The 25,664-nt window shown below is 41.0% G+C and overlaps 1 protein-coding gene across 3 annotated transcripts in view; it reads right to left on the bottom strand.

The window, feature by feature from the left end:
- The window catches only part of Grb10 (growth factor receptor bound protein 10), a 138,837-nt gene that overhangs the window by 67,402 nt on the left and 45,771 nt on the right, over positions 1-25,664 (bottom strand). For 2 of the 3 annotated variants that reach the window (XM_029554173.1, XM_029554174.1), the window contains one exon: positions 16,593-16,668. In XM_029554173.1, coding sequence (XP_029410033.1) covers positions 16,593-16,668 — 76 coding nt within the window. Of the gene's footprint in view, positions 1-12,225; positions 12,302-16,592; positions 16,669-25,664 lie in introns of all 3 variants that reach the window. The other variant, XM_029554175.1, reaches the window with a different exon arrangement.

Genomic DNA, 25,664 nt, shown 5'->3' with positions numbered 1-25,664 from the left:
TAGACTCCTCATTTTGGCCCAAAGTCATTGCTACCATTTTCCCCATTTTCTTTGGAGGGAGTCATTTATATCCCCTCAGGCAGGGACAGAGACACAGTATACATTTGGCTTTTGATTAAGTTCATGAGCAGAACTGGTGACAATCCTTGAAAAGAATACTGTACATCACATCCCAAAGAGATGAGTCTTTTTCTTTTTTGAAAATATGCCTGCATCTAAAAAAACAGCCTAAGGAATAAGATTTCATTACAGAAAATAGTTTTTGATGGTTAGCAACTATCACACAAGTTTCTCCTCCAACCCAAAGGGGAAGGAAATAAATCAAATCTGGTTCAAATGTTACAATGGAAAGTTGGGACTCCTTATTACCTAATTGTTAAACATCTTTAGTAACTAGATGAAAGGGGCAAGATTCAATCTGGCTTTCTTTGGTTCTTGTTTTAAAAGTAGATGAAAGTACTGTTAGCTTTCTCTAAGGTTTCAGAACTGCAGAGTCAAACAACCAGGGGATAAAAATACTCAAGGAAACTATCCATATTGAATATGTGCAGACGTTCTGTCTTCGCTTCCCAAACAGCAAAGTGTAATAGTTATTTATATAGTATTAGGTGTTATAAATAATCAAGAGTTCTAGGTGTATGGGAAATGTTCATATTTTATATGCAAATCCAACTCCATTTTGCACTCCTAAGCATGGCTTTAAGTTTTCAGGAGGTCTGGAGCCCATCTATGAATACTGGAGCAGCTACGTGTATCCAGAAAAACTGAAGGGAAGCCTGGAAAAGACCATTGCACACCCATGCTACTACAAACAACCAAAGGGTGGAACAACTGAAGTACTCCTTAGTAGATGAATGGCTAAAAATGTGAAATGGGGACTGTATGTACATAACAAAGTACTATTCAGCCTCAAAGGAAGGATATCATGCTGGGGAAAAAGCAAAAATAAATAAATAAATAAATAAATAAATAAATAAATAAATAAATAAATAGTAAAAGCCAAGAGCAAAGGATTCCACTCCTTGAGGCACCTAGAGAAGTTGCATCCACAGAGAGTGGAGTGGGGTGGCCAGGGGCTCAAGGACGAGGGTGAGGAAGGTAGGGTTAATGGATTCTAAGTTGCAAGAAGTTCTCTGCTGGACTGTGGTAATGGCTACACAACAATACGACTTGTTTTATTTCTGATTTTTGAGACATGGTCTGGCTCTATAGCCCAGACTGGCCTGGAACTCATTCATGGTTCTACTGAGTCTACTGGGAACTCAGCCTCCCAAGTGTTGGGAATATTGGCATGTACCATCACACCTGTCTGTGAGTGTCCCTAAAAAAAGATTAAGGTGATAAATTTCATATTATTTTTTTAAACCAGTTAAAAATAGTGAAAAATAAAAGCAATCTTAAAATTAGACTTGTTAATAGCCTCAAACACAGTCAACTGAAGTATTTGTCTACTTGGATAACTCTCTGACAGAATGGATAGCAATGCCACTGAATAGACCTCGCTGACAGAGACCTGTTCTGGAAGGTGCAACCTTAACCTCTCAGCCCGACACTCATACACCAGGGCTCACCCTTTCTGGACTTCCAGAGCCTAGCCCCTGGTGTACCCTGATCCCCCTGGAGAGCATGTCCCTCAGAATCACTTTATCCTCAACCCAGAGTCACTCCTCAATACTCTGTTTTCTTTTCACATTGGCCAATATGTCCACGCAAATATGGCCTCCCCCATGGACCAAAGCTGAGGCAAGACAGGCATGGATATTGTTCATGGTGGCCTGCACAGAGCTTGACTCACACCAGTCAGAATTCTGAGTAGCCTCAGGTGACCAATGGTGACATAATCTCAGTTAGGGAGAAATGCCATGGGGAACCTTCAGAAAATTATTCAGTCTAAGACAAGGATGCAAACACCTGGGTTAGGAGGCAAAACAAAAACAGGGCAAATTCTGAAGCTGAGGAGGCTGGCACTAGAGTGTGGATGGAGACATGAGGGTATCTGGGACTGGTTTTGAAGAGGCCTCTCCAGGTTATGCTGAGCACACTGGCTTGTTAAAGGAACAGACCAAGGCAATCCATTTCTTAAGTGAGTTACAGCAAGCATTTGGGCAAAGTTGTCACATTACAATGGTGCTCTACTCAACTGGTAAATTGAGTCTCAAAAACTAGGACTAATATAAGCATAGAAAGTGTGCCCACTCTTATAGATAGTGGGGCCAATGCCATATCCCCAGGGAAGCTAGTGCTATAGGCTAAAATCTAGGGCAAATTGCCAAGTTCAAGGCAGATATCCTTGTCATTGGGCAGCTCCACACCATTTTGAACTCCCCCAAATAAACAAACAAACAACAACAATTAAAACAGAAGAGTAAGAAAATGACTAATCCCTTTGTACTTCCAAGGAGTCTTATTTTTAAATCTGTGTTTCAAGGAGCTGTACAGTAATTCCATTAAAATAAGAAAAGCTACCTATTTTACTCAATGATCCCATTCATTAAAATTAAAAGACCTGGCATCCAGTGTTCAGTTGAGTATCCCCTAGCAAAGTGAGTAGTGTCCTTTCTTGGATTTTATAATATCCTCCCACATTATGCAAGGAAGCACCTGGGCATTACTAAGTCTCTTCCCAGTTCTCTAAGATGACTTGGATTCTGCACCAAATGGTCATACAACATAGGAAAGGAATTTTCTACTATCAAAATGTTTCAGTCTGCCAAGTAAGAACCAAAGACCTGAGCTGCAAATGACATTTTAAAAGCACGATTCAGCCATGCAATTTCTATTTTTACTTTTAGAAGATATGGGGGAAGACGGTGCATAATCTACAAAATAATACTCAAAAAGGGCAAAAAATAAATTATATCTTTCTTAAATCTTCTTTGGTAATTTAATTTTTCTTTTCAATTTCAAAATTCCTAATTTTTCTATTACATCATAAATCAGGCAGAAGCCTGGGTACAAGAAACTATATAAATAACTTGTCACTCTAGAAGTTCCCATTTTCCATCAACCCTAAAAATATTAGTCCAAGAACACTGGAATTGAAAAGGGAAAATCAAAGTTAACAGTCCAAAAGTCTGTCACTTACTGGTACTAAGTTCTCAAAGAGTCAATGTTTTAAAAGCAAATGAGACACTGGGGAATCTTTATCATCACATTAAACATTAACACTGTAACTTCATGAACTTTAACTCCATAAATTCAAAATCCATTCACTTAACCAACATTTTTCTTCGTTCAACGTACATTTAACCGAGTACGAACTACATATCCAACATCGTTTAAAATACTAGAATACAGACGTTAATAAAACAGGAAGGCTTCCTTCTGCCACACTTGCTTCAGCAGTTTACATACTGAAGCATGCACATTCATAAAGCGTTCCCTAGTTTTTAAATGTTTTTACCACAAAGGGTAAATATATGAGGACATGCTTACCCTGACTGAACATTACACAACATATACATGTTTGAAAACTTCACACGGTACCTCATAACTATGTGTAATATTTTAGTCAGTAAAAATATTCCTGCCACCAAATATAATGAAGACTTATGCAACATGCTTTTTGGAAAAGGGTTATGATGCTAAATATAAAGTAGCAGGGAAGGATATGAAACTTTCTTTTACTACCTCTGGAAAAGTAATTCCTTCTATGAAGAAGTTAAAACCTGCTCCAGTTGAGGGGCACCTAACAGGGAGTCCATATATCCTGTAGGAATTTTAGCACGGGCTCTCAACTGGAAAGGGTCAGCTCAAGAAGGGATAGTTCCCAGGACTCCAAGTCTTGGCTACAGTTTAGGGGGAAGTGGGAAGGTAGAGCAGGCTCACATCCTCAGATGAAGGGATTCTTGGCACAGTGAAGTTCCTGGTCTATAAACACCAGAAAGCGCAGAACTCCTCCCAGTCCAGCTCTGCTCACTGTGAGGAAGTTGATGCCATCTCTGTTTACAGGCAAGGCTCTTGGATCTCAGAGGGGCCTTAGTGCTAAGGCCTCGGAGGCAGAAAATCCATCCCAGGAGACTCCAGAATGGAAAAGGCCAGGAGACAGAAGCGTGCTTCCAAGCCTGAGGCTAGACTGCTTCACCAGGACAGCACACTCAGGCCATGGCTGATCATGGCTGATGGAACAGATCATCTAGAGCTGTTCTAATGTGCCCACAGGCAGGACCACTTGGGGTTTGTGGGTACAAACAGGTTCCTGGAGTGCACCTGGAACTCTGAATCCCAGTGTCTAGAGAACAAAACTGAACCAAGTTCCTGCTAAGGTCTGGATGTTTGGACGTCTTGAACCTACAGGTTCTGAGGCCAGATTCCACGGTGAAGGTAATTAGTTCAGGAGGGCTATGTGCCAGGGATGGGAATAAGGCCTGATCATGGACCCCCAGAGAGCTCACTTGCCCCCTCCTACCCTTCGCCAGGTGCAAACAAGCCAGAATGCAAAAAGATGGATGAATTAAGGACCTGTATGCCAACTTCATCTTGTTGGGAGTATTATTGAAGACTTTAGAGTCAAACATGCATGACTGACCAATCCCTCACATTATAAGAGGTAAAGTAGAAAACAAAGCAATCTGTAGACACTGGGATCTAATACCTACTGATTGACAGTATCTGCAAACACTGCTTAACTCTACTGAAGTGTCTGCTCTGTAGGGATTCATGGCAGACCAGCATGCATCAGCCAGCATGCAATTGTAGTACCTGCCCACAGGTGAGGAACCTTCTTAGAGTGGGGTAAACATTAGCCATGACAACAGAAGTAATCTTGAAGGCCCTGCAAAACCATTTCTGAAGGCAGCAGTGCCAAATGGCTAGTTTAAGTTCTTTGTTTTAGACAGAATTTTAATTATATAAGAAAATATAAGCTGGGCGTGTGGTGCATGCCTTTAATCCCAGCACTCAGGAGGCAGAGGCAGGTGGATCTCTGTGAGTTCAAGGCCAGCCTGGTCTATATAGTGAGCTCCAGGAGAGCTGGGACTACAGGGAGACACTGTCTCAAAATAAAATTAAAAAAAAAGAAAATATAACTCATACCTACAGTGTACTATGTACTAGAATAGACAGAGGCTATTGATACTGGTTCAAAGTAGGTTTCTCCCACCCCCTCTCCTTTATTAAAGATTTAAGCAAGGTATTATATAGTGAAAATAATACTGGATTTCGAAGAGCAGATACTCTTATTTTCTACCTTGGAGAAATTGGAAGATATTCTTTCATCACTGAGTAAATGAAAGAAATTTTTATTTCAAAATTGTTTGATTTCTAAATTGTTCATTGCTGCATTTATTGGATAAAACGGCCCATCTTACTTGATTGGTCAGTTAGAATAGCATAAAGCTCATGGTTGCATCCCTAGGCTAGGCCCCTGCTTTGCACAGCTCCTACAAGCAACAGACACTTGTATAACGAAGGAAGAAGGGATGAATGAATAGAAGTCACAGGAAAACTACCCAGCAAGCAAGCAGAATGAAAAGCAAACCCGCCAGGAGAACAGAAAGAGTTGCTGGGCTAAAGCCCTCCATTGAGCTGCAAGCATCCTGACAGCTAAAGGAAACATGAAACATTAATGGAGCCCAATTATCTGCTCAAAGGGACCAGACAAAAGAGTGGCGTGAACTGTCAGAGCATCAGGAAAGCATGGCCCAGAATAGCTGAGACTTGAAAAATGACAAAGGATGACAAAGGCTTTTTCAGTTCTGCTCCAAATAAGGACCAGGAGGAAGAGATCGGCTGCTTGCCTGACACTGGCCAAAGACAGAATGCAAGCTCCTCAATGCCTTTTTGTTCCCATCTTCCTTATTAAGATAAATGATCTTCAAAGTGGGAAGGAGGGAAGAAGCACAATTAAAGGGCAGCCAGTGTCCACTGTGCAGAGGCAACAGCAGGAGCCCAGCTTCTTGGCTGCTTACAAGCCCAAGGTCGAAATCTCAGTGTGAACCACTGGAAAATCTTACAAATCAAAAAGGAAGGAAAATACTGGTGGACTTGGATAAGGACTGAGGGCCAAGGCAGAAGAGCATGGGGACAAAAGCCTGAGGTTGGAGCACACCAGCCCGGGTCCAAGACAACTGCTGCCGCTCACGAAGGGTAGAGGGCTGGGCAATGCTCTCACCTCTGATTGTTTCCTCCCCGTAATATGGCCCTAATAACAACTCGTATGTCACAGGATAGGTGAATCCAATGAACTAAGACATGAATCATAAGTTCTTACTAGTTTCAAGAACCTATTTTCAGAACAGAGAAGTCATAAACACAAAAGTAGAAGATGGAGGTGAGAAATCACGTCAAATCTAGCAGTTTGTAATTCCTCATCTATCTGGCACTACAGAACAATCATGATATATAAATGTTATTATTTGGTGTGGCAAAAACCCTTCCATCTTCCATAAGATAGATGGAATGTGGACACTAGTGATTTTTGTGGGAAAAGGACTAGCGATGACTCTCCTAGCTTTTTAACATCCTGACCCTAACAAAAGATGTTAGACAATGGGATGGAGCTGAGAAAGAACAGAAATCCAAATTATCCTCAGCTCAGACATCAAGATGCAAGGAGAGGCCAAATACATTATACTATCCAGGATTGCTATTAAACACTTTAGAAACAGAACTTTATCACAGGAAAACAACCTACCATTACCATGAGAAAATGATAACCAATAAAACAAAAGTCAATTCTACGTACACATAAAAATCGAGACACTGTAAAAGCCACTTTTCTGACAAGGGAATAAAAGCTGAGAGGGTGTTAGAAGAATCACAATGAAAACTTGGTTCAGAGGCTACAATGGTAAGGAGTCACCGTTTTCTCAATTTTTACATTCTCCCCATGATCATACCCTATCCACGCAGCTCCAAACACTCATGAACAGCTGCAGCAGGGAAGAGGTGGTTTTTGTCTTTACTTGCCTAGAATTACCAGAATGCCCCACATGTAGGATCTTTCTGGAATATGCGTATCTATGGCACATGAGTTCAGGAATTCACTATACAAGCATCTCTGAACTGTGTCTCTGAGACAGCACTGTAGTGGAACTTGCAAGACATGGTCAGTGCCCTGGTAAAATGCACAGACTTGGAAGGGAGGGGAACGTACAGTATATAAGGTAACACTGTAGGGATGGCTTACACATACGGCTGTGTGCTTGGTGGTTCTTTTAAGTTAGCTCAAATTCTAGCATTGGATACACTTGGCGTTGTTGATTCTCTATTAGTGGTGACCTCTCTGGGACTTCTGGGCAAGTTACAGATTCCCATGTGTACCAGTGATGACTTAATGAAAAAATATAAGACATGCAGAATCTTAGGCACAGGCCTCCTAGCCATCACGTTCAGGATCATCATCATCATTTTATTATTATTAATATTATTATTATTATTATTATTACTATGATGATGATGTTTCAGTAACTATGCAAAATGGATGCACACAATAAAGCCTGCCAAGTGTAAAGAGGTTCCTAACTTACTCACAGCCACAAGAGAATCACATGGAGACAGAAGTACACAGCCCAGAGTCCTGTTTAAAGGACAGAAGACCCAAGGAGTGGGACCCACAGAGGAGACAATGACCCGAGCAACTTCTGTGGTTTTGGGGATGAGACCCAGGGCCTTGGTGCATATTAGGCAAGCACTCTACCACACAGTTACATATCTAGCTTCCATTTCATTTATGAACTGGTGATGTGACAAACTGGCCCAGCATGATGGATCATTATAATGACACATTACTGACAGGTGGGCATGAAGTTCCCAAGGGTCCTTTTAGTGATATGTTTCCTTCCTGTCCTTGCACTGTCAATGCCTTCTGTTGCTGATAAGAACATACAGGGATTTCAAGACCATTCTCTCTTCCCTATTTGCCATAGTTAGATAACACATACTCTAAACAATAAAATCCAAAACAATATTTACTATTTACTTTCATTGTGAATTTGCTACATTGATTTTAATTTTTATTAGACAATCAATCATCATCTTGCTGGGGGACTGAATCCAGGTTCTTGGTCAAACTATACAAGTATGCTATCACTGGGCTATACTCCCAAACTTGTTCAAAACTTTTTAAAATGCAAAACATTATAAGTTATAAGGTAAATAAGTCTCCTATAATCATGCATCTATAAAGTGACAGAAAGCTAGAATCATGGAGTATTCTAGTCAGTTCTCCTGCTTTTTCACATAGTAGACCTGAGCATTTCTCAAGTTACTAAAAAAATCCTATTTAAAGGCAGAACAACTAGTATATCAACTGACTGCTAATTTGGTTAGACTTGTCTTTTGTTCATTGCCCTTATTCTGAGGAAATATGCTATTGATAGAAGTGGACACACACACACACAAATACACGCACACATGCACACGCACACACACACACACACACACACACACACACAGACACACACAGACACGAGCACAGATACCCATTTCTGGAAATAAATTCCTAGAATTGATGGGTCAAAATGCATGAACAGGGCTAAGGCTATAGCTCAGTGGTAAACCTCTTGCCTAGAAGGGCACACTGTGAGAGTGTTAGACATGCACAAACTGCTTCCCAGAACTGGATACATGTCTTATACTTCCTAACAATCACTCTCTATGTGGGGCTCACCACAGCAGCTGTGCCTTCATGAGCTTCGCAGAGATCTCCTTCCTGTCCACATAACATTGCAAAGAAGGCAGTTAGCTGTGTTGTGAAGGAGAGGCTAAGCTGCTCAGGACAGTTACGCTATGTAACCAGCCCACTCACTCTGCAGCACACCACCTCCCAAGCTCTTTTAGACCTCCAAAGGCTTTCTACAAGTCGGCTACATTACTTTTGCAAGTGGGGTTTAGGCCTCTCTTTTAGCTCCTTGCGGACTCTTTGTTTAATTGTACTACTGGTGGGAAGCATGGCCAGAAAAGTCAGAAAAGGCCAAACTTCTAAAGCTCTCAATTCTCAGAAATCATATCTCAGAAATATTATCAAGGAAAAAAAAAAACATAGAGTTACCATCGGATCCAGCAACTGCATTCCTAATTATCTGTCCACAGGACTTGAAATCAAGAGATTTAGATACTCACATGCTAATGTTCACAATGACCGAAGGGGGAAGCAAACCAATTGCCCATCCAGGGGCAAATGGATAAACTATATGTGGCAGGTCAACACAGCAGAAATTATTCAGCAAAGAAAGAGAAGAGATGAAGATACTAACACAAATGAACCTTGAAAATACTATTCTCAGTGAAAGCCAGGTACTAAAGAACAAACACTGTGATTCCACTTAGATGAGTTCCCTAGAATACACAAATTCACAAAGACAGCAAGTAGATTAGAGGTTACCAGAGGCAGGGGATTTATTGCTTAATTGGATGGAGTTTCTGTTTGGGGTGCTAGGCAAGTTTTGGAAATAGATAATAACGTTTGCACAACACTGTGAAAATAATTAATGCCATTGAATTATATACTTAAAAATGATTAGAATGATAAATTTAGTTTTATATATTTTACCACAATGAAGAAATCTTAGAAATTATTGAGAGTAATTTAAATTATTACAAAACCAGTCATTTTCAAAGGAAAAATACAGTCCTTCCTGTCAGTGTTACTAAGAAATTCACGGAGCGTTTTTAGCAACTGCCACATGAAAATAAGCAGCTTATGTTAGGAATGAGGTAATCAAATAGGAATGATAAATCCTCTTTGCCAAATAGAAGTAACAGGTCAAGGAAAGTCACAGCTAATCTTTTATTCTATACATCAGGTCCCTTGTAAGGAACTGGGCAACTTTGGATCCAACATACCATGCAACCTTGAGGTTTATATCAGAAAATTAAGGAAAGAGCGGCATTGTATTTTGGTCATAGTCAGCCAACTGTCTCATGATAGCTTGTTAAAAAGAATCTCATATCTTGAACTTAGTTCTGGTTGTGGGATGGAAGGGGAATGGTGGTTGGGGGATAGCATTGGGAAGGTACCCCAAAGGTTCCTGTGGGGGCTCCTCCAGCTTGGGCTCCATGCTTGCCTGGAAGATAAGCCGACCCACTGCCCAAGGAAGGGAATGGCCTTTGTACTGCACTGCTAGAGCGCTGCACACCCCAGGCCTGCTCACCACAGACTCCCAGTGCTGAGTGTATGCCAAGAGGGAAGATGAACATTGCACTTGGACACACTTGAAAGAGGGACTGTGCCTTTCTGTTCCCTGAAACTACCCTCAAAGCATCGGGTTCCTTGATTTCCACTCAGTTGATTTCCTTAGTTTTCATGTGAAGTGTCCAGAATCGGAAGGAAGACAGCATGCTTGATGTTTCTGCAAATTGCCTTTCCATGCTCTTTGCTACCTTTTGTACTCAATACTGTTTTTATTTACAGGAATTATAGGACTTTTAAGAATAGAAGACAATACTATCCAATGTTATATGCGGTGCTGTGGTGAGGCTCAGAGATTGGGCTGTTGGCTGTGAAGAATCTGACCATGTGGGGTTTTGAAGAAATGTGAAAGACTTTGGAAGGTTGGACTAGTAAAGAGGTTGACTGCTGTAAGCAGAGCTTAACAGGGCAGTCTAGTAAATGCCTGGAAGAAAGTAGTGCTGAGAACAATGTAGTTCCAGAGGGAAATAAGGACTTATGCAGCACTTGGGGATATTTTGGCAAAGGGTCTGGCTGGAGTCTGCCCTCCACCAAAAAATTTGCCTGAAGCTAAGTTGAAAAGCAATGGACTAATTTCTCTGGCAGAAGAAATTTCAAGACAGCCTAATGTAGAAATGGTGGCATAGTTATTAATGGTGAATATTATGTAGATCTACAGTGAAAAAGAGCAAATGGGGCAGAAATAGTTTGGATTGAAAAAAAAGCACTAGGAAGATAAATGTTGGTGCCTTCACCTATGCTAGAGAGGATCCCTTTGATAAGGAGATTAAAGTGATTAAAGAGATTAATGTGATTAAGGAGGGGCTAGAGATTCAAACTTAAACAATGGAGAGAGTGCCTCCAGGGCAAGACCACACCCAGTTAAGCCTCCAACTTGTGAAAGGAAAATGCTGCAGGGACCACTGAAGAGAAGAGCTTCTAAAATGGGTAAAGCAGGCTGGAGTCCATCCCAAACTTGCAGTCAAACTTGGCAGTGTTGTTCACCTGGTGCTGGCTTTAGAGGCATAAAGATGCAAGAGTGAAGGGGCCATCAGTTCTTCCTCTGTAGTTTCAGAGTGCCACTGAGGCTGGGCAGCATGCAGCAGGAGTTCTCTTGCATAAAGAAGGCCCTGAGAGGCCATTGTGTGAAGCTGTGAAGGTGAAGCCTGATTGGGAATGGAGACCCCAAGAGGATGTTCGTGATGCCAGAGCTATGAGGTATCTGCCAAGAAGACCTGCACACAGGGAGTGGTATCAGCACAAGAGAGAGATGTGTGTTGTATGCAGCAAAGCTGGAGAGGCTGAGCCATCTAAGCCCTTTGGAAGTAAAGTCCCAGAAGTTGGACGTGGAGCTACTGGATTTGGTATTTGCCCTGCTGGTTTTCGATCTTGTTTTGGTTCAGTATTTCATTACTATGCCTCCATTCCTCCCTTTTGGAATGGTAATGTGTATTCAGTTCCACTGTATAGTGGGAGTATGTAATTTGTCTTTTGATTTTATAGAGGCTTACAGTTAAGATATTTACCTGAGTCCACTTTGGACTGTTAACTTTTGCATAGTATTGAAACTAATGACTATTGGGACTTTTAAAGTTGGACTAAATGCATTTTGCATTTTCTATGGTCATGAGCCTACAGGGGCCAGGTGGGAATGTGGTGGTTTGAATGAAAATGTCCCCCATAGGCTCCAAGTATTTGGACATTTTGTCCCCAGATGATGGTGCTGTTTTGGGAGGTCTTAGAAGGTGTGGCTATCCTAGAGGAAGTGCATCACTGGGGTGGGCGTACAGAGTTCTAAATCCTTGCTGGATCTCCAGCTGCTCTCTTGCTTCCTGTGCCTGTGTGATGATGTAGAGCTTAGCCCCACTGCTCCTCCTCCAGCCACCTCTGCTGCCATGCCTCCCTGCCAAGACGGACTGTAAGTCCCCTGGAACCATAAGCTCAAATAAACTCTTCCTTCTATAAATTGCTTTGGTCAGTGTTTCTATCACAGCATCCCAAAAAGACTAATACAACTGTCTCCCCCCCCCCCCCCCCCCCGCCAGCTAAAGTGTCATTCAGGGCTTTACATCTGGTCAGTTTGTTCAGAAGTGCATATTTGTATGCAAGCTTACCATGTCTCCTCTGTGGTTGTGTGATGTCTTAAATTCTTAGATGTGGGTGCATGAAGATTCTCACTTCTCATTTATTCTTACTCAAATAAAGAAAAGACAATGTTTTACTTTTAGTTATTTAATTGGCCTAAGCTTGGCCACTGGATAAAGTGTGCAGTAGAGTTCATCATCCCTCACCCACTACAAATATGGTTAGTCATGGTTCCTGTGATTTCTGTTCTGTCACAGCTTTACTCTGCTGAACGGAGTTTCTCATGGCATGGTAATTTCTAGAGGGTGTCCTCTCTGGTCCTGCATCTATCTACCCGAATGAATCATATACTTTTTTTCTGTGATGTTTCATGAGAAGTCTTGCTATCTGATTGTGAAAATCACCCCCAATATATCCCATTCTTCACGTTTGTCCTGGCTCTTACTGTCTTACTCTTTCTCGCTAAAGTTAGGAAACATTTGTCAAGACACATCACAACTCTGCTGGGAATTTCATGGCGCCCACAACTAATGCAAAGATAAATGTGGGAAAATGTAATAATCTTTACTGTGTTACATCTTCTCACCTACAACTATAGCACAGCTCTCCATGTCTGCATATCTTTAGAGTCTTTAGTCTTACCATTTTCACTGTTATATATGGCATTTCTTTTCATACTATAGGTCCCGATTGTTTCCTATTGGTATATAAGAATACCACTACATTTTTTTTTTTTTTTGGTGGTAGTGGTTAGTTTTAAAACAAACTATGTAGTCCAGATTGCCTCCTGCCTAAGCCTCCATAGTATTGGGTTTCTAATCAGGGGTAACCATGCCTGGCCCATTACTTTTATATGTTGATTATCACATTATATCTGCAACTGAGTACAACGCTAAGTCCCATTATAAGTTTCCCTACATTCTTAGAATTATCAATTTTTTTTTTGTCTTTTTGAGACAGGGTCTCCCTGTAGCCTCAGCTGCCCTGGAACTCACTATGTAGATCAGGCTGGCCTTGAACTCACAGAGATCTGCACACACACACACACACACACACACACACACACACACACACACACTTATGAGTCAAGATTTTCTCCTTTTGCAAACTATCACCTGCTACAAATGGTTTTTTTTTTCATGCTTTCCTGTACAACTCTGTGGTGTGCTACACAATTTTGCTGTTTGTTTTGCTTTGTTTTAGTCCTTTTTTTTTTTTTACATGAAAGTTTGGTTTCTTTTTTGTCTATTGACCTACTGATCTATTTTTATTTCAATAATTTCCCATTTTAATTTTTATAAGTTCTTTGGCATTGCTTAAACTTACTCAATTTACATTCTTCTAACTTCAACGTTTCTTCTTTTTGGAACTTAGAACTGAGTCCTGCATATACTTCAGCAGCATGAAACATTCTAGCTGCCCTGTGTTCATGACCATTCACTTAGAAACAGCTGGCCTTTCCAACGTGACTTCCCATGTCACCCATGAGTCAAATCAGGGTGTCTTTTTAAAGTTTCCACAAACTCGTTTATGTATTTTGTTCTGAACTTTCTGTGTTGACGTTTGATTTAATCATACTAGGTCAAAGAACGAGGCTTGCATGAAGTAGATTGCTTAAAATTTACTGCAACTTTCCATATACGGTCAAGTTTTAAAAAACTTACACAGGTTTAGAGAAGAATCAAGAGTGTGTGGTAGGTGCAGGTCTATAGGTGATTCTTCAGTGTGAGCCTGTGAATACTGTGAACACAGGTCTGGAACTAGTCTGCATTTTCTGTATGACTTCTTTTTCTACATGCTATTGCTTGATTTAAATATATATCTTCCCTTCTGTGTTTTTCTGCTAAGTTAGAAACTATAGGTGATATGTGTATGTTCTTTTAGTGATTATAGTCAACTTTTTAGTTGCATCCAATACTTTAAAGTACATAATTATACTTTTCCTCTATGTGATCACAAGCTATTTCGCATTTTACTTCTAAAAGCCTTTTCAGGTTTAACCCCTACTCCCTGAAGGCTCCCAATATCCAAGTACTAGCATTTTCATTCAGGCCCATTTCAACAGTTTATATAGAATAATACAATGCTGTGCTAATTTCTCTCCATTTTGCTGTTTGCTGTATGCCACATTTTCCTTGGTATTCAAATCCCTTTGTCCTAAAAGTATCACTTTTCACGACCTGTGCACTCTAAGCAAGCACTGTCCCACTGTTTTACACGCCTCCAGCTCTTAATCACTCTTTTAATGAAGCTTGACAATAATGTATTTTCTCAAGTTATGCTTGTAAAAGCTTCATCTTGTCTTTACTAGGAAGTAGCACATTGGTACAAGGTTCTCAATGGATAGTTATCTTGCCCTTGGTGCTTTGAAAGCAAATCACATGATCTGACATTCATCCTGCCCAAACGGTGTATCAGTCTTGCAGTATGTTGGGACATTTTCTTCTCTTAAGATGTCCCCTGGCTTCCATCATTTTAGAGCAGTGCTCATTGGTTTTGAATGTGGACTAATTTCCATTTGTACTTGTTAGTTCCATGGATGCACTTTAGGCCCATGCCTTCCTTTGGTTCTCCTTTGGTTTTCAAGCTACGTGAGAAGGACTGAAAGATGGCTAATGTCACAGGTGTGCTTAAAGGTAAGCACTCTCTGGATCAATAAGCAGTTTAATACAATGTGAAAATGAGGCCCCTTTCCCCAGAAACCCTGTTTCAGGTACTGAGAATCATCAGAGTTCCAACTTTCCCCAGCTGCTGCTTAACTCCGTGAGAGAAGGGCAGCAGCCGTCTTTATGAAGCCTATCCCCACCTACTGTCTACAGGGTGTTTGGGAGTATAATGTAAAGGCAAAGGGCTGGAGAGATGGCTCAGTGGTTAAGAGCACTGGCTGCTCTTGGTCCTCTTAGAGGACCTGGGTTCGATTTCCACATGGCAGCTAACAACTGTCCTAACTCCAGCCCCAGGGGATCCAACACCCTCTTCTGACCTCTGCGGGCATTGCATGACACGGGTACACTTACACACATTCAAGCAATACAGTCATACACATAAATAAAAATAATATTTTTTTTTAAATGCGGGGGATAAGAGATGAGCTTCAAAAAATTCAGTATAATTTTTCTAATTTTCTGATAAAAGTGTTAGTACAGACTTCTGCATTAGCATTGACAGAAAAACCTAGAATACCTCAATTTCAGTGAGATCATTTGTAAGCAGTATAACGTACTGAGTTAAATGTCCTATGGGCTGGTTCTCTTTCACTTGCATCACCTCATTTGAAAGTTTACTAAAGGGTGAGCCTGAAATGATGTTTGTCACAAAAAATTCTGACCGCTTTTATGAGTTGCCCAATACTTCAGAAAACACTTATTTGATTACTTGGGTAGACCTCAGCTTTTATTTTCTGATAAATGTCATCCTCTTTCTCATTAAGTAATTAAAAGAAATCTGATTACTCTAATTCTTACCAGCTCAAAACCATATGATTTCTTGGACTTAAACTCAACAATACTCAACAATGGGCCATGTGCAATTTTCCAGTTTCAGGTCAGGATCAGAGTCCTCATTCCTGATCAAAGTTTCCATTTATTAGATCTAATTTAGCAGATAACTTTTACATTCATTTAGGGCCGTTTCCTTTTCCCCACAGTGACCCCCCCCCCAGAAATTAAAAAGTACAGAAAGAATGAGAAAAGGAAGAGAGATACCCAGAGTACATACATGCAAAATTAGCGTAACTGAAAATAGAAAAATGTCCACATGCCTAAGACCTCAATATGGAGGCCTCCACCACCACTGTAGAGGACCCCACTGTGGAGGGCCCTCAAAGGCAAACACAATTCTCCTTTCTGTAGAATCCCAATCCCTAGCATTCCCTGTGAGGGGTGAATCTCAGATAACTCACACAAAATAGAATTTAAGATTTGGCTCACTGAAGTTTGTTCATTGAAAGTAAATATATAAGGCTATGTTTATTTGCCTTCAGGGAAAAAAGAAGATCCAAAGTTAGAATATTAATATGCCAAGAACATTTTGGAACACACAGTTGGCTTTCTGCATGCCCAGGATCTACATATATAAATCAAAAATAATGAAAAATACTGGGGAGAAAACTGCATCTGGATTAAACACACACAGATTTTTTTGTACTACCACCTCCTAAACAACAGTGTGACAACTGTTTCCATTGCACCGCACTGGCTCAGGAACTATTAGCAAGACAATGGACATGGGGTGATAAACACAGGTTCCTGGAAAATGGATACTGTATTAAGGACTTGGGGTTCTCTTCGGATTTTAATATCTACAGGAGATCTAGGACCTAATGGACACTAAAGACCAATATACAGTCCTTGTGTGGCTGCAAAGCTATACTTAAGAGTTTTTCTCCATTCCTTACCTGGATGGTTTCTTGATCGTGAAAATCTTGGCCTTGACAGGCCTTTCGAGCCAAGCGTTTTCTGCTCCACTTTGCCCTAAAAGGAAGACAAGAGGGTGAGAGGAGGCACTGCACACATCCCTGACACTTCCTCTTTTTCTCAGCTCCTCATTTCTTTAATTTAGTTTTGAACAACAGCTTAAAATATGTAGTGGAAGGGAAACCAATCATGAAAAGTTGTAATCTGTTGTCTAGAGTTAGAAGCGGTTCCTGAATTTTGTCTGTAGTTGATATTTGGTTTTGTCTCTGTTTTCCTTGAATAGTAATTCAAAAAGGAGGCTTGTCAACTGCTCGGTGGAGGTAATGAACTTCCACAATCAACATTCCAAGAAGCACATGCACTTTCTAGAACTACTACACCAACCATAGCCCTCTGCTACCTGGGTCAGAACCCCCAGAGTGGAATACTGGGAAGTTCCTTCCAAAGGGTGAGTCAAAAATTAAAACAGCAATATCAAGATTCCAAAGCCTCAATTCTAGAAAAACATATAAACACCTCAAAGACATATTAAAATATGGATGTAAATATGCCATTTAATATCCATATGCTTACAAAAAGAGCAGTCATTATTGGAGGGAAGGTATCAAACAATCTCTTACAAATATGAAAAATCTGTGAGATTCTTTTAAAGCACATATACTACCTCTATAATTAGAAAAGTTTTGAACTGTGCCAAAAGTACAGAATGTACATTTAAGTGTACTCATGAATATACAGTAACAAACATCATACAAATGCTCTTTGACTTACAGTGGAATCATATCCCAATTAATCCATTGTAAATACATAATATTTGAGGTGAAAAAATGCACTAAATATGCCCAACTTACTGAATGTCATATTTGGGACATAGTTCCCTATAGAGTACCAGCTGTCTCTCAGACAGAGTGGAAGCTGTGGCTCACCTTCATCTCCTAGCATCGCAAGACAGCACCATGTTGCATGGCACTAGTCCAAGAAAAGATCCAAGTTCAAAATTTGAAACATTCTTTACTGAATGTGCATCACTACCACACCGTCAAAAAGTCAAAACCTTATTAAGCAGAACCATCATGAACTGGGTAACGAACATTTACAGTTGGTTAAGAGCAACTGTGGAGCTACTGATCCCTCCTAGCATGTCAAGATACTGTAGCATGTGACTCTTCATTAGTGTCAAGAATGTTTTAGAATACACAATTGGTCCTCTAGGCTCTGGTACTATGGCCATGGATTCAATCAACTGAACTGAGAATATTAAGGAAAAGTGTATTGGTACCTGTGGATGGTGAGCTAAAATAAAACTCCTATATAATTTACCTAACCAGTGGTATTTTGTTAGTCACCACAAAAATGAACTATTGCAAGTGCTGTTGAATTTCCTGGGAATTGATGGCAAGTAACAAGTTGTTCATAGTAGTAGTATATCTCAAGAGTAAGCCTGGTATGCTTGTGTGCTGACACAACCAAGATGCCGACAGCTATTGCTCTGCCAGGCTAGGCTGTAAGGGGATGGGGAGGCAGAGAAAGGTTCTCATCTTCACATACCATTCCCAGTACCAAGGGCAGTCACCAGATTAGGACATGAACAATCTGGCTGCATAGCTCTCACTCGGTTCTTCCCACTCAAATCGCCCAAAACGGTCCAGGAGACACAAAAAGAGCATACTGGTTTCATGAAGTTTGACAGAAGGAGCCAGAGTACAGGGTTATGATCACACTTCATTCTTTGAATGCTTCTTAGCAAGTGGCTTTTCTTCCCAGAGCCTTCTGAAAAACTCGCCCATGAAATGGGACCTATATCACTGATGCTAACTTCTCCTGTGTCACATGCACACTAGTTTTCAAGTGAAGAGCTATGGTTGACTCCAAGCTGGACTTTGGGGCATTGCCAGTGGGGGGAAGGTAGAATGAAACCTGGGGCGGAGATACCAAAAGTCAGCTCATCTACAAGCATACTTCAGAGGAAGGCAAAGTCTCATCCATACCTTCCTCCAGAAAATACAGAGAAACCAAAACAAAATCCTAAGGAAGGGACCACATGCCCACTGGCACCTCCTTCCTCCTTCCCCTTTGAAAGAAATAGCTTTCTATCTCTTAAAAATGAATTAAAATATGAAGGAAAAAAAACCCTCACTCTACTTATACCACAAGTATTTATTCCTATCCATACTTCATACAATATTTAAGAAAAATACAAAACCTAGTATGTGATTATATACAAGTTCTATTATTTATAGAGCAGATGTAATATCTTAGAGTCACATAGGTCACAAATGATCCTAGTTTCTTAATAAAGAATATATAATCCTATTTTATATACTAGTCTTTGAAATGTTTAATGTCAACAACTGCCATTGGAAGACGTTTCTTCATAGATCCAGCATACTTTACTGAAATGTATCATTTATTTAGCCAGTATACTGATGAACACACACATTTTTAAACATATTCAAATGCTACATAAATGTAGGATCTAGGATGTCCCCCAAAGGCCCATGTGTGAAGGGAGAGAGGATGTAACCTTTAGGAGGCAGAAAGTTTTTATAAGATAGGAGAGCAAATTGTTTGAAGGCTACGGTGTCCAAGGAGGCAAGGAGATGCCTCCAAAATTCAGTGCTGTGGTGTTGAAATGGCAACTGGAGTCTTGGGGCTGTGTTGAGAAGATGGCTTCCCCCAGCCTAGTGGATTAAGCAGACTCTCCCTTTTGGAGGTGGGCCCATCTAGTTTCTGCAAGTCCATAGGAAAGGTTTCCTTATCTAATTTTTCTTTATTATCCAAGAGAAACTCCTTTTCCTTGTTTCTGAATTTTAAGCAAATCGCATTAAAATTTTAGAAATACAGAGTAGATATAAAATTTAAATTAGGCTAAGTCCTATGGTGCTAGGATAACAGCATTTTTGTGGTCTCTCACCTTTTATTTTACATATAACTAGACACTGTGGAAATCAGATTGTATTGACTATTTTGTTCTACCCTGTAACCACCCACAACTAACAAGCTATTAAATGTTAACTTTGGAAAATATCATTTTTGGCTATTCAGAACTACCCTAGTAGACCCTTTCTAGTAGTTTTTAATTCTTAGGTTAAAATACACAATGATCAAAAAAATATCTCTGGGAATGGAAATATGCCCACATTTCTGATTATTCACTTGGATCCTTAGAAGTAGAAAGACAGACTAAAGGTCAGGTTCTTTTTGAGAACTGTGGATATATGTCAAACTTTGTGTGCTTGTTTGCCGAATGACTGACTGACTACAGGACCAGAAGCTGACTCTAGGACCTTGTGCTTGCTACTTACCCAGTCCCCGTGTTTTTTGCTTTTTGAGACAGGGTCTTTAAAAATTATTTTTATTTACTGTGTGTGGGAGTAGTGGTGCATGCCATGGCACATATGTCAAAGTCAGAGGACAACTTCATGGAGTCCGTTCATTCCTTCCTCCTTAATGTGGGTCCCAGAGATCAAACTTGGTTGTCAAAGGGCAGCAAGCACCTTTACTCACTGAGTCATCTCGTCAGCACAAGGTCAAGTTGCCCAGGCAGGTCTTGAACTTGCAATCCACCTGCCTCAGCCTCCCCAGTAGCTAGGATTATAGTCTTATACCACCAGGCTTGGCTGTGAAACTCTTCTTCACTCAATTTGCCCTTTTACCTTGAACAAAGTAGGAACTATGGGTTTTAGAACACAAGAAGCCAGGATTGTGACCAGTTGTTTCTAGAAATTATTTTCTTCCCAATTCTAGAGAAAAGTCGTGGCCTCATTCAATAGTTACCATATGTGGACCTTTAACACTAAGGCTGAACAGTTTTGGGGGAGTTCCATATTCTTTCTTTTAGACCCTTCTTAGATCAACTAGGTGGGACCAACTAGACTAGCCCTAATTTCTGAGGGTGGAAGAGCTTTCCAATCTGAAAGGTTTGTGAATGAATCAAAGTCCAGTTGCTCAGCAGGAGCTGAGATCTGAGTGCTAGTTACTTGGAGCCTCAGCCAGATGGCTGATGTGTAAAATGGGTTAGAGAACCTTGGGGGTAACAACCGGTAGGCTTGGTTACAACATGGGGCCAGCTGCGTCTGCACCGGGGCCTGACCATATGCTGGTCCACTGCATCCTATTTCTTATGTTTTCTATGAAGAATCTTTGATGTTTGAGGAAACTAAGTTTAATGTCACTTGGAGCAAATGCTTTGCCCACCTGGTTTGATTTTAGATATTATAAAATTCTTGATCCTTAAAATTTCATTCAATGTAGACAGACAAGTTAGTTGATCTTTTGTTTTCAGTTCATTTTCAACCTGAAAATTGTTTTCTTCCTCTATTGGAAAAATTGAAACATTCACTTGAATTTAATTCTAATTTCCTTTCTGACTTGATATACTATTCTTTCACGTATTTGGCATTTATTTTGGTGGTCAGTAGGAGGAGAGATTATGCATATGTTACACAATTTGTGCTAGCAAGTTTTCTGTTACTGTAATGAACACTTGGGTAATAAGCTTATGAGAAAAAGTTTAAATTGAGTCATAGTATTTTTTGCTTTGTTTTTGAGACAGGGTCTCACTATGTAGACCAGGTTGGCCTTGAACTCACAAACTCACAGAGATCTGCCTGCCTCTGCCTCCCTAAGTGCTGATATTAAAGGAGTGTGCCACCATGCCCAGCTTGCCCCACAGTTTTAGGCATTCGGTCCATGACTGGTTGGCTTCATTGCTTCTGGGCTTCTGATGGGATGTCAGGCAGCAACGGCAGAGAGCACACAGTGGAGCAGAGCATGCTGCATGGATAAGACTTGAGAGAAAGTGGGAAAAGAGGGCCAGAGACTCAGAAGGCTCCCTCCTTCAAGATAGGCCCCAAAGACTGAACATCCCTCCCTCAGCCTGATCTCTTGGAGGTTCTACCAGCTGCCAATGGTGCCACCCAGGAAATCAAACCCTTAACACGGGAGCCTCAGGACAAAAAATAACTTGTGAGCTGAAGCACTGTTTGCCACCCAGTCCTTTATGCCTGCTTGACATTACTGTGCACACATTAAAACCCTCACATAAGATCATCTCCTCCTTAGCTCCCTACTCATCAGTTCCACACATCTGCCTGCTCCTGGGCTGACACCCCGCATTTTCCAATTGCACAGCCTGCCAACAGGTTTTATCATCAGCAGAATATTTCCTTTCTTGCTTCTTTTACATGAACATCTCAGTCATTTTCTTCCAAGCAAACTTCTGATTCAGGAAAGATTTAATACAGGTTCAAAATAGTCACACAGTACATGGTTATGTTCCCTTCGACACAAGCTGCATATCTGATGGTGGCTTTACCCTACAGCCCAGGTGTGCAGGAAGCTCGATAGGCTAGGTTTGTATAGCTATCCTCTATAATGTTTACACGATGATAAAACTGCCAAAAAATATATTTTTCAAAATGTATCCATGACATGAGTTTAGTTTGAAGGTTTGCTTATCTGAAATATGTTCTTGCATGAATAGGTTCTTACAACACTCACACCAATCAATACACAACTGGACCACCAGCTTGGAAGCAGATCACATAAGCGCAGGGAAGAATGTACCAAGATATACAATCCCACTCATTTCCAAGATTGGAAGGGAGATCCCATGCAGTTATGATCAAATGTACCCCCATGGGTGTGGTCCAGCATGATAATTAGCATCTGGGTACTTCTTGTGAACACTCAAGTCTGAGACTCATTCATACATTCAACATACCACTTTCCCTGAGAAAAATCAGAAATCACAAGCAAACCAGGTTCCAATGATACCCCTACTGAAAAGACAAGTAAAAAAGTTTGCAAGCGTAATTGAAGGCAAATAGTCTAAACAGTGTCACTGATTTAACCAAGCAAAAATATGGAGTCCCCAGTTAAATATAAATTTCACATAATTTTTATTTGGTATAAGCATGCACTACATATTACATGAGATTTAACCTAAAAATTATTTCTGGCTTATCTATAGTGTCACTGAACATCTGTTTTATTTGGCAACACTTACATCTCAAGCACTGTTTAAACTATGTCAAAATGTGACTGTAATAATGAAATCTCAGTAAGTGGTTCATGTGTTTGTAAAATGCTCATATCAAACAAAGAGAGGTGACTTTTAAATTTCAGACTAGACCATCAGACAAGAATTTTGTTTCCTTGAGAAGCCAAGAAGATCTGATACAAGCTGAGTGTCCTTTAGCTAAAATACTTAGGACCAATAGCATTTCATACTTTTTTCATATTTAGGATATGTGTGTATATACACAATGATAGATATTAGAGAAACAATCCAAATCTAAACATGAGATTCATTTGTTTCATACACACCTTATCCATATAGCCTAATGATAACCATATGCAGTTTTTAAATTGTGTGCAGAGGTTCAGGGAACAGATTTTCCACTTGTGGCCTCATGTTGTTGACCATAATGTTTTGAATTTTAGAGCAATATAGATTTCAGATTTTGAATTAGGGGTAGTCAACCTGTGTATAAAAAAATGATAGCATTTGTAAAATAAAATCAATACTAAAAAGGCAGCAGAGTCAAGTTTCCTAGTGACTAGCACTGACACCCAGAAGGTCAACTGCAAATGTCTGCCCACCATTTGGAGTCAAACGATGTCATGTGCCAGGAGCAGGGGAATGATCGTTGAGGCCAGAATAAAGGTCTCTCATTGCCATGGCTTGGTTTCCTCTTCAGGTTAGCTCCTGTTCATCTGTGTGTCTGCTTCCTAACCTCCTGCCCCCCACTACTGTAGAACTGGGTAGGGGATGGGGTGCCTTGTGACAAGAGCCTCCCTCATAAGCAGGAGGCCCTGGGGTTGGAAAGGAAAGCTGGAATCCTTCTTTGAAGGTCAGGCTAGTGGCAAATACTTTTTAGACTACAGCCCCTAGGTACTATGTAGTCTACCTCTACAGACAGGTGGGAGGACTGGGAATGTGCGCCCAAAGCTCTTCAGCTGACGCCCTATAAGGCACTTTCCTATATAACAGGGGACCTTCTCAAATGCACATGGTTTTGGAAATACTTGCCAAAGTCAAGGTCTGAGCTGTCTGATAGATTGCAAAACTGAACAGGCAAAACCTGCCTTCCACCCTTGGTGGCCCAATCTGAGGCACTGCACTAAATGGTAGAATGGGACTCCCAACAAAGCCCTGAAACTGGCAGCAGAGACAATGAAGCCAGTCTGCTCCACATCCTGACTCTGAATTAGTGAGACAACCTGGGCAGCAACACTTAGTCTTCTGGCTTCACAAGATGGTGATCAATGGAGCAAGGTGGGCCACAGAAGAACAAGGACTGGAACAGGCCTTGGTTGTCCTGACTGGCTATCTGTTTTATAAACTATACATCAGGGTGCTGTGTGAAGGCCCCTGGTTGGCCACAGGCTAGGGCCCACCTGCTGGTCTCCGCTCCAAATTCCTCCAAGCAACTCTTTTCCTCCTGCCCTTAGCATACCACTGAGATCTTGGCCTAGGGGACCAGTGGTTAAACTTCCTCCATTCTACTGACCAAGAGTCTGTATTTCAAAAGCTGCACATAAAAGTTGCTTAGGAAAGAGGGCTAACAGAAGGGTATGCAGCTTGGTGGCCTGCTGTTCAGGGGAAAGGCTAGTGCCTGCTGCATACTGAGCAACTACCTACCTAGTAGCTGTCATTCTTCCATAAGTCCTTGGTTTACAACCAATGTCTGCCCATCTGGGGACGTCAGCTGAGATGGCTGGCACACCCGACACAGGGTGATTCTTCTGAAGATGGTATGTGAACTGCAGTAGGCATCGGTTTGGTCACTTCACTCAGAATGCAGTTAAAGTTGTGAGATGATTCAAGTAAAACTCACTAACCTATGAGGTTGCTGCCCAGTGAGGACCACATGACAAGCCTACCTACTGCTCTGTCCCCCCACATTCAGAAGGGTGGAACACTATCCTCCTTTCTCATACACTCCCTTCTTATGTCAGATGCCCATGTCTACCTTCTGTATGCAGCCTATTCTAGAACCTTTAAACACAATCAGTCTGTGAGGTATGATGGAGTATGTGACTGACAACATACACCCCCATCCAGCTATAGAGATGACTTTTTAAAAATAATGCAAGCCAATTGTGGTGGTACATGTCTCTAATCTCAGCACTTGGGAGGCAAAGGGAGGCAGAGCTCCCTTTGTGAGATTGAGACCAGCCTGGTCTACATGGCAAGTTCCAGGCCAGCTGGGGCTACAGGGACACTGTCTCAAAAAAATAAAGAAAACAAAAAATTAATGTAAAAGCAGCAGTCTCTGTAATTCCTGAGTTTTAGGTCCAGTACTGGTATAGAGTTTACATGCATTCCCATTTAAATGTTTCCTATAGCACATACTGCTTGGCAGCCCATGGCGTGAAGGCTGAGGAGGGAATAAGTCCAGGTGTCCAGCACATTGTCTATGGGTCTGAGCCCATATGTTCTAAACAACAGAAGATGTCACTACACCTATGTTCCCTAAAATCCCCAAGGCATCAAACAGCTTGGTGAAAGTTACAGTTCTGGCACTCCAATTTCTCTCATTGCAAGGTGTATACAATCAGTTCCCTCAAATGGAAGTAACACTCATCACAAATGAGTGGGATTCATGCCTTTGACCCAGATGGTCCTGCCTGTTCAGATGCCGCACTTTATGCCTATGTAAAGGCAAAGGGAGAGTGTGTAAAGACTTAAGTCAACCCAGCCTAAAGCCCAGGCCACAAGAGCTTCCAACAGCCTGAAGAAGAGAAGGGAAGCTCAGCATGCCATCTGTCCACACCAAGAGTGAAGGCAATGCTGTTTATCTGTTATGGTGTCAATTATATTTTTTGCTTATAATTCTATTTATATAGGTTGCTGAGTCTAATATGAAAATGCCTGAACCACATGTAGTCAGGGTTCAAAAAACTTTTCTCCTAAACGAAATGAATGCTGAGCCTGGCAGTGAAAACACTACCATATATACATATGAGTTTGGGGGGGGGGGGGTTAGGTGACAAATTTACACTGCACTCTTGATCCAACCTAAACACCAACACATCCAAAAACT

This window comes from Nannospalax galili, unplaced genomic scaffold (genome assembly GCF_000622305.1).
Source record: "Nannospalax galili isolate Female #2095 unplaced genomic scaffold, S.galili_v1.0 scaffold304, whole genome shotgun sequence".
Classification (NCBI taxonomy): domain Eukaryota; kingdom Metazoa; phylum Chordata; class Mammalia; order Rodentia; family Spalacidae; genus Nannospalax; species Nannospalax galili.
This window is presented reverse-complemented; position numbering and strand designations above follow the sequence as displayed.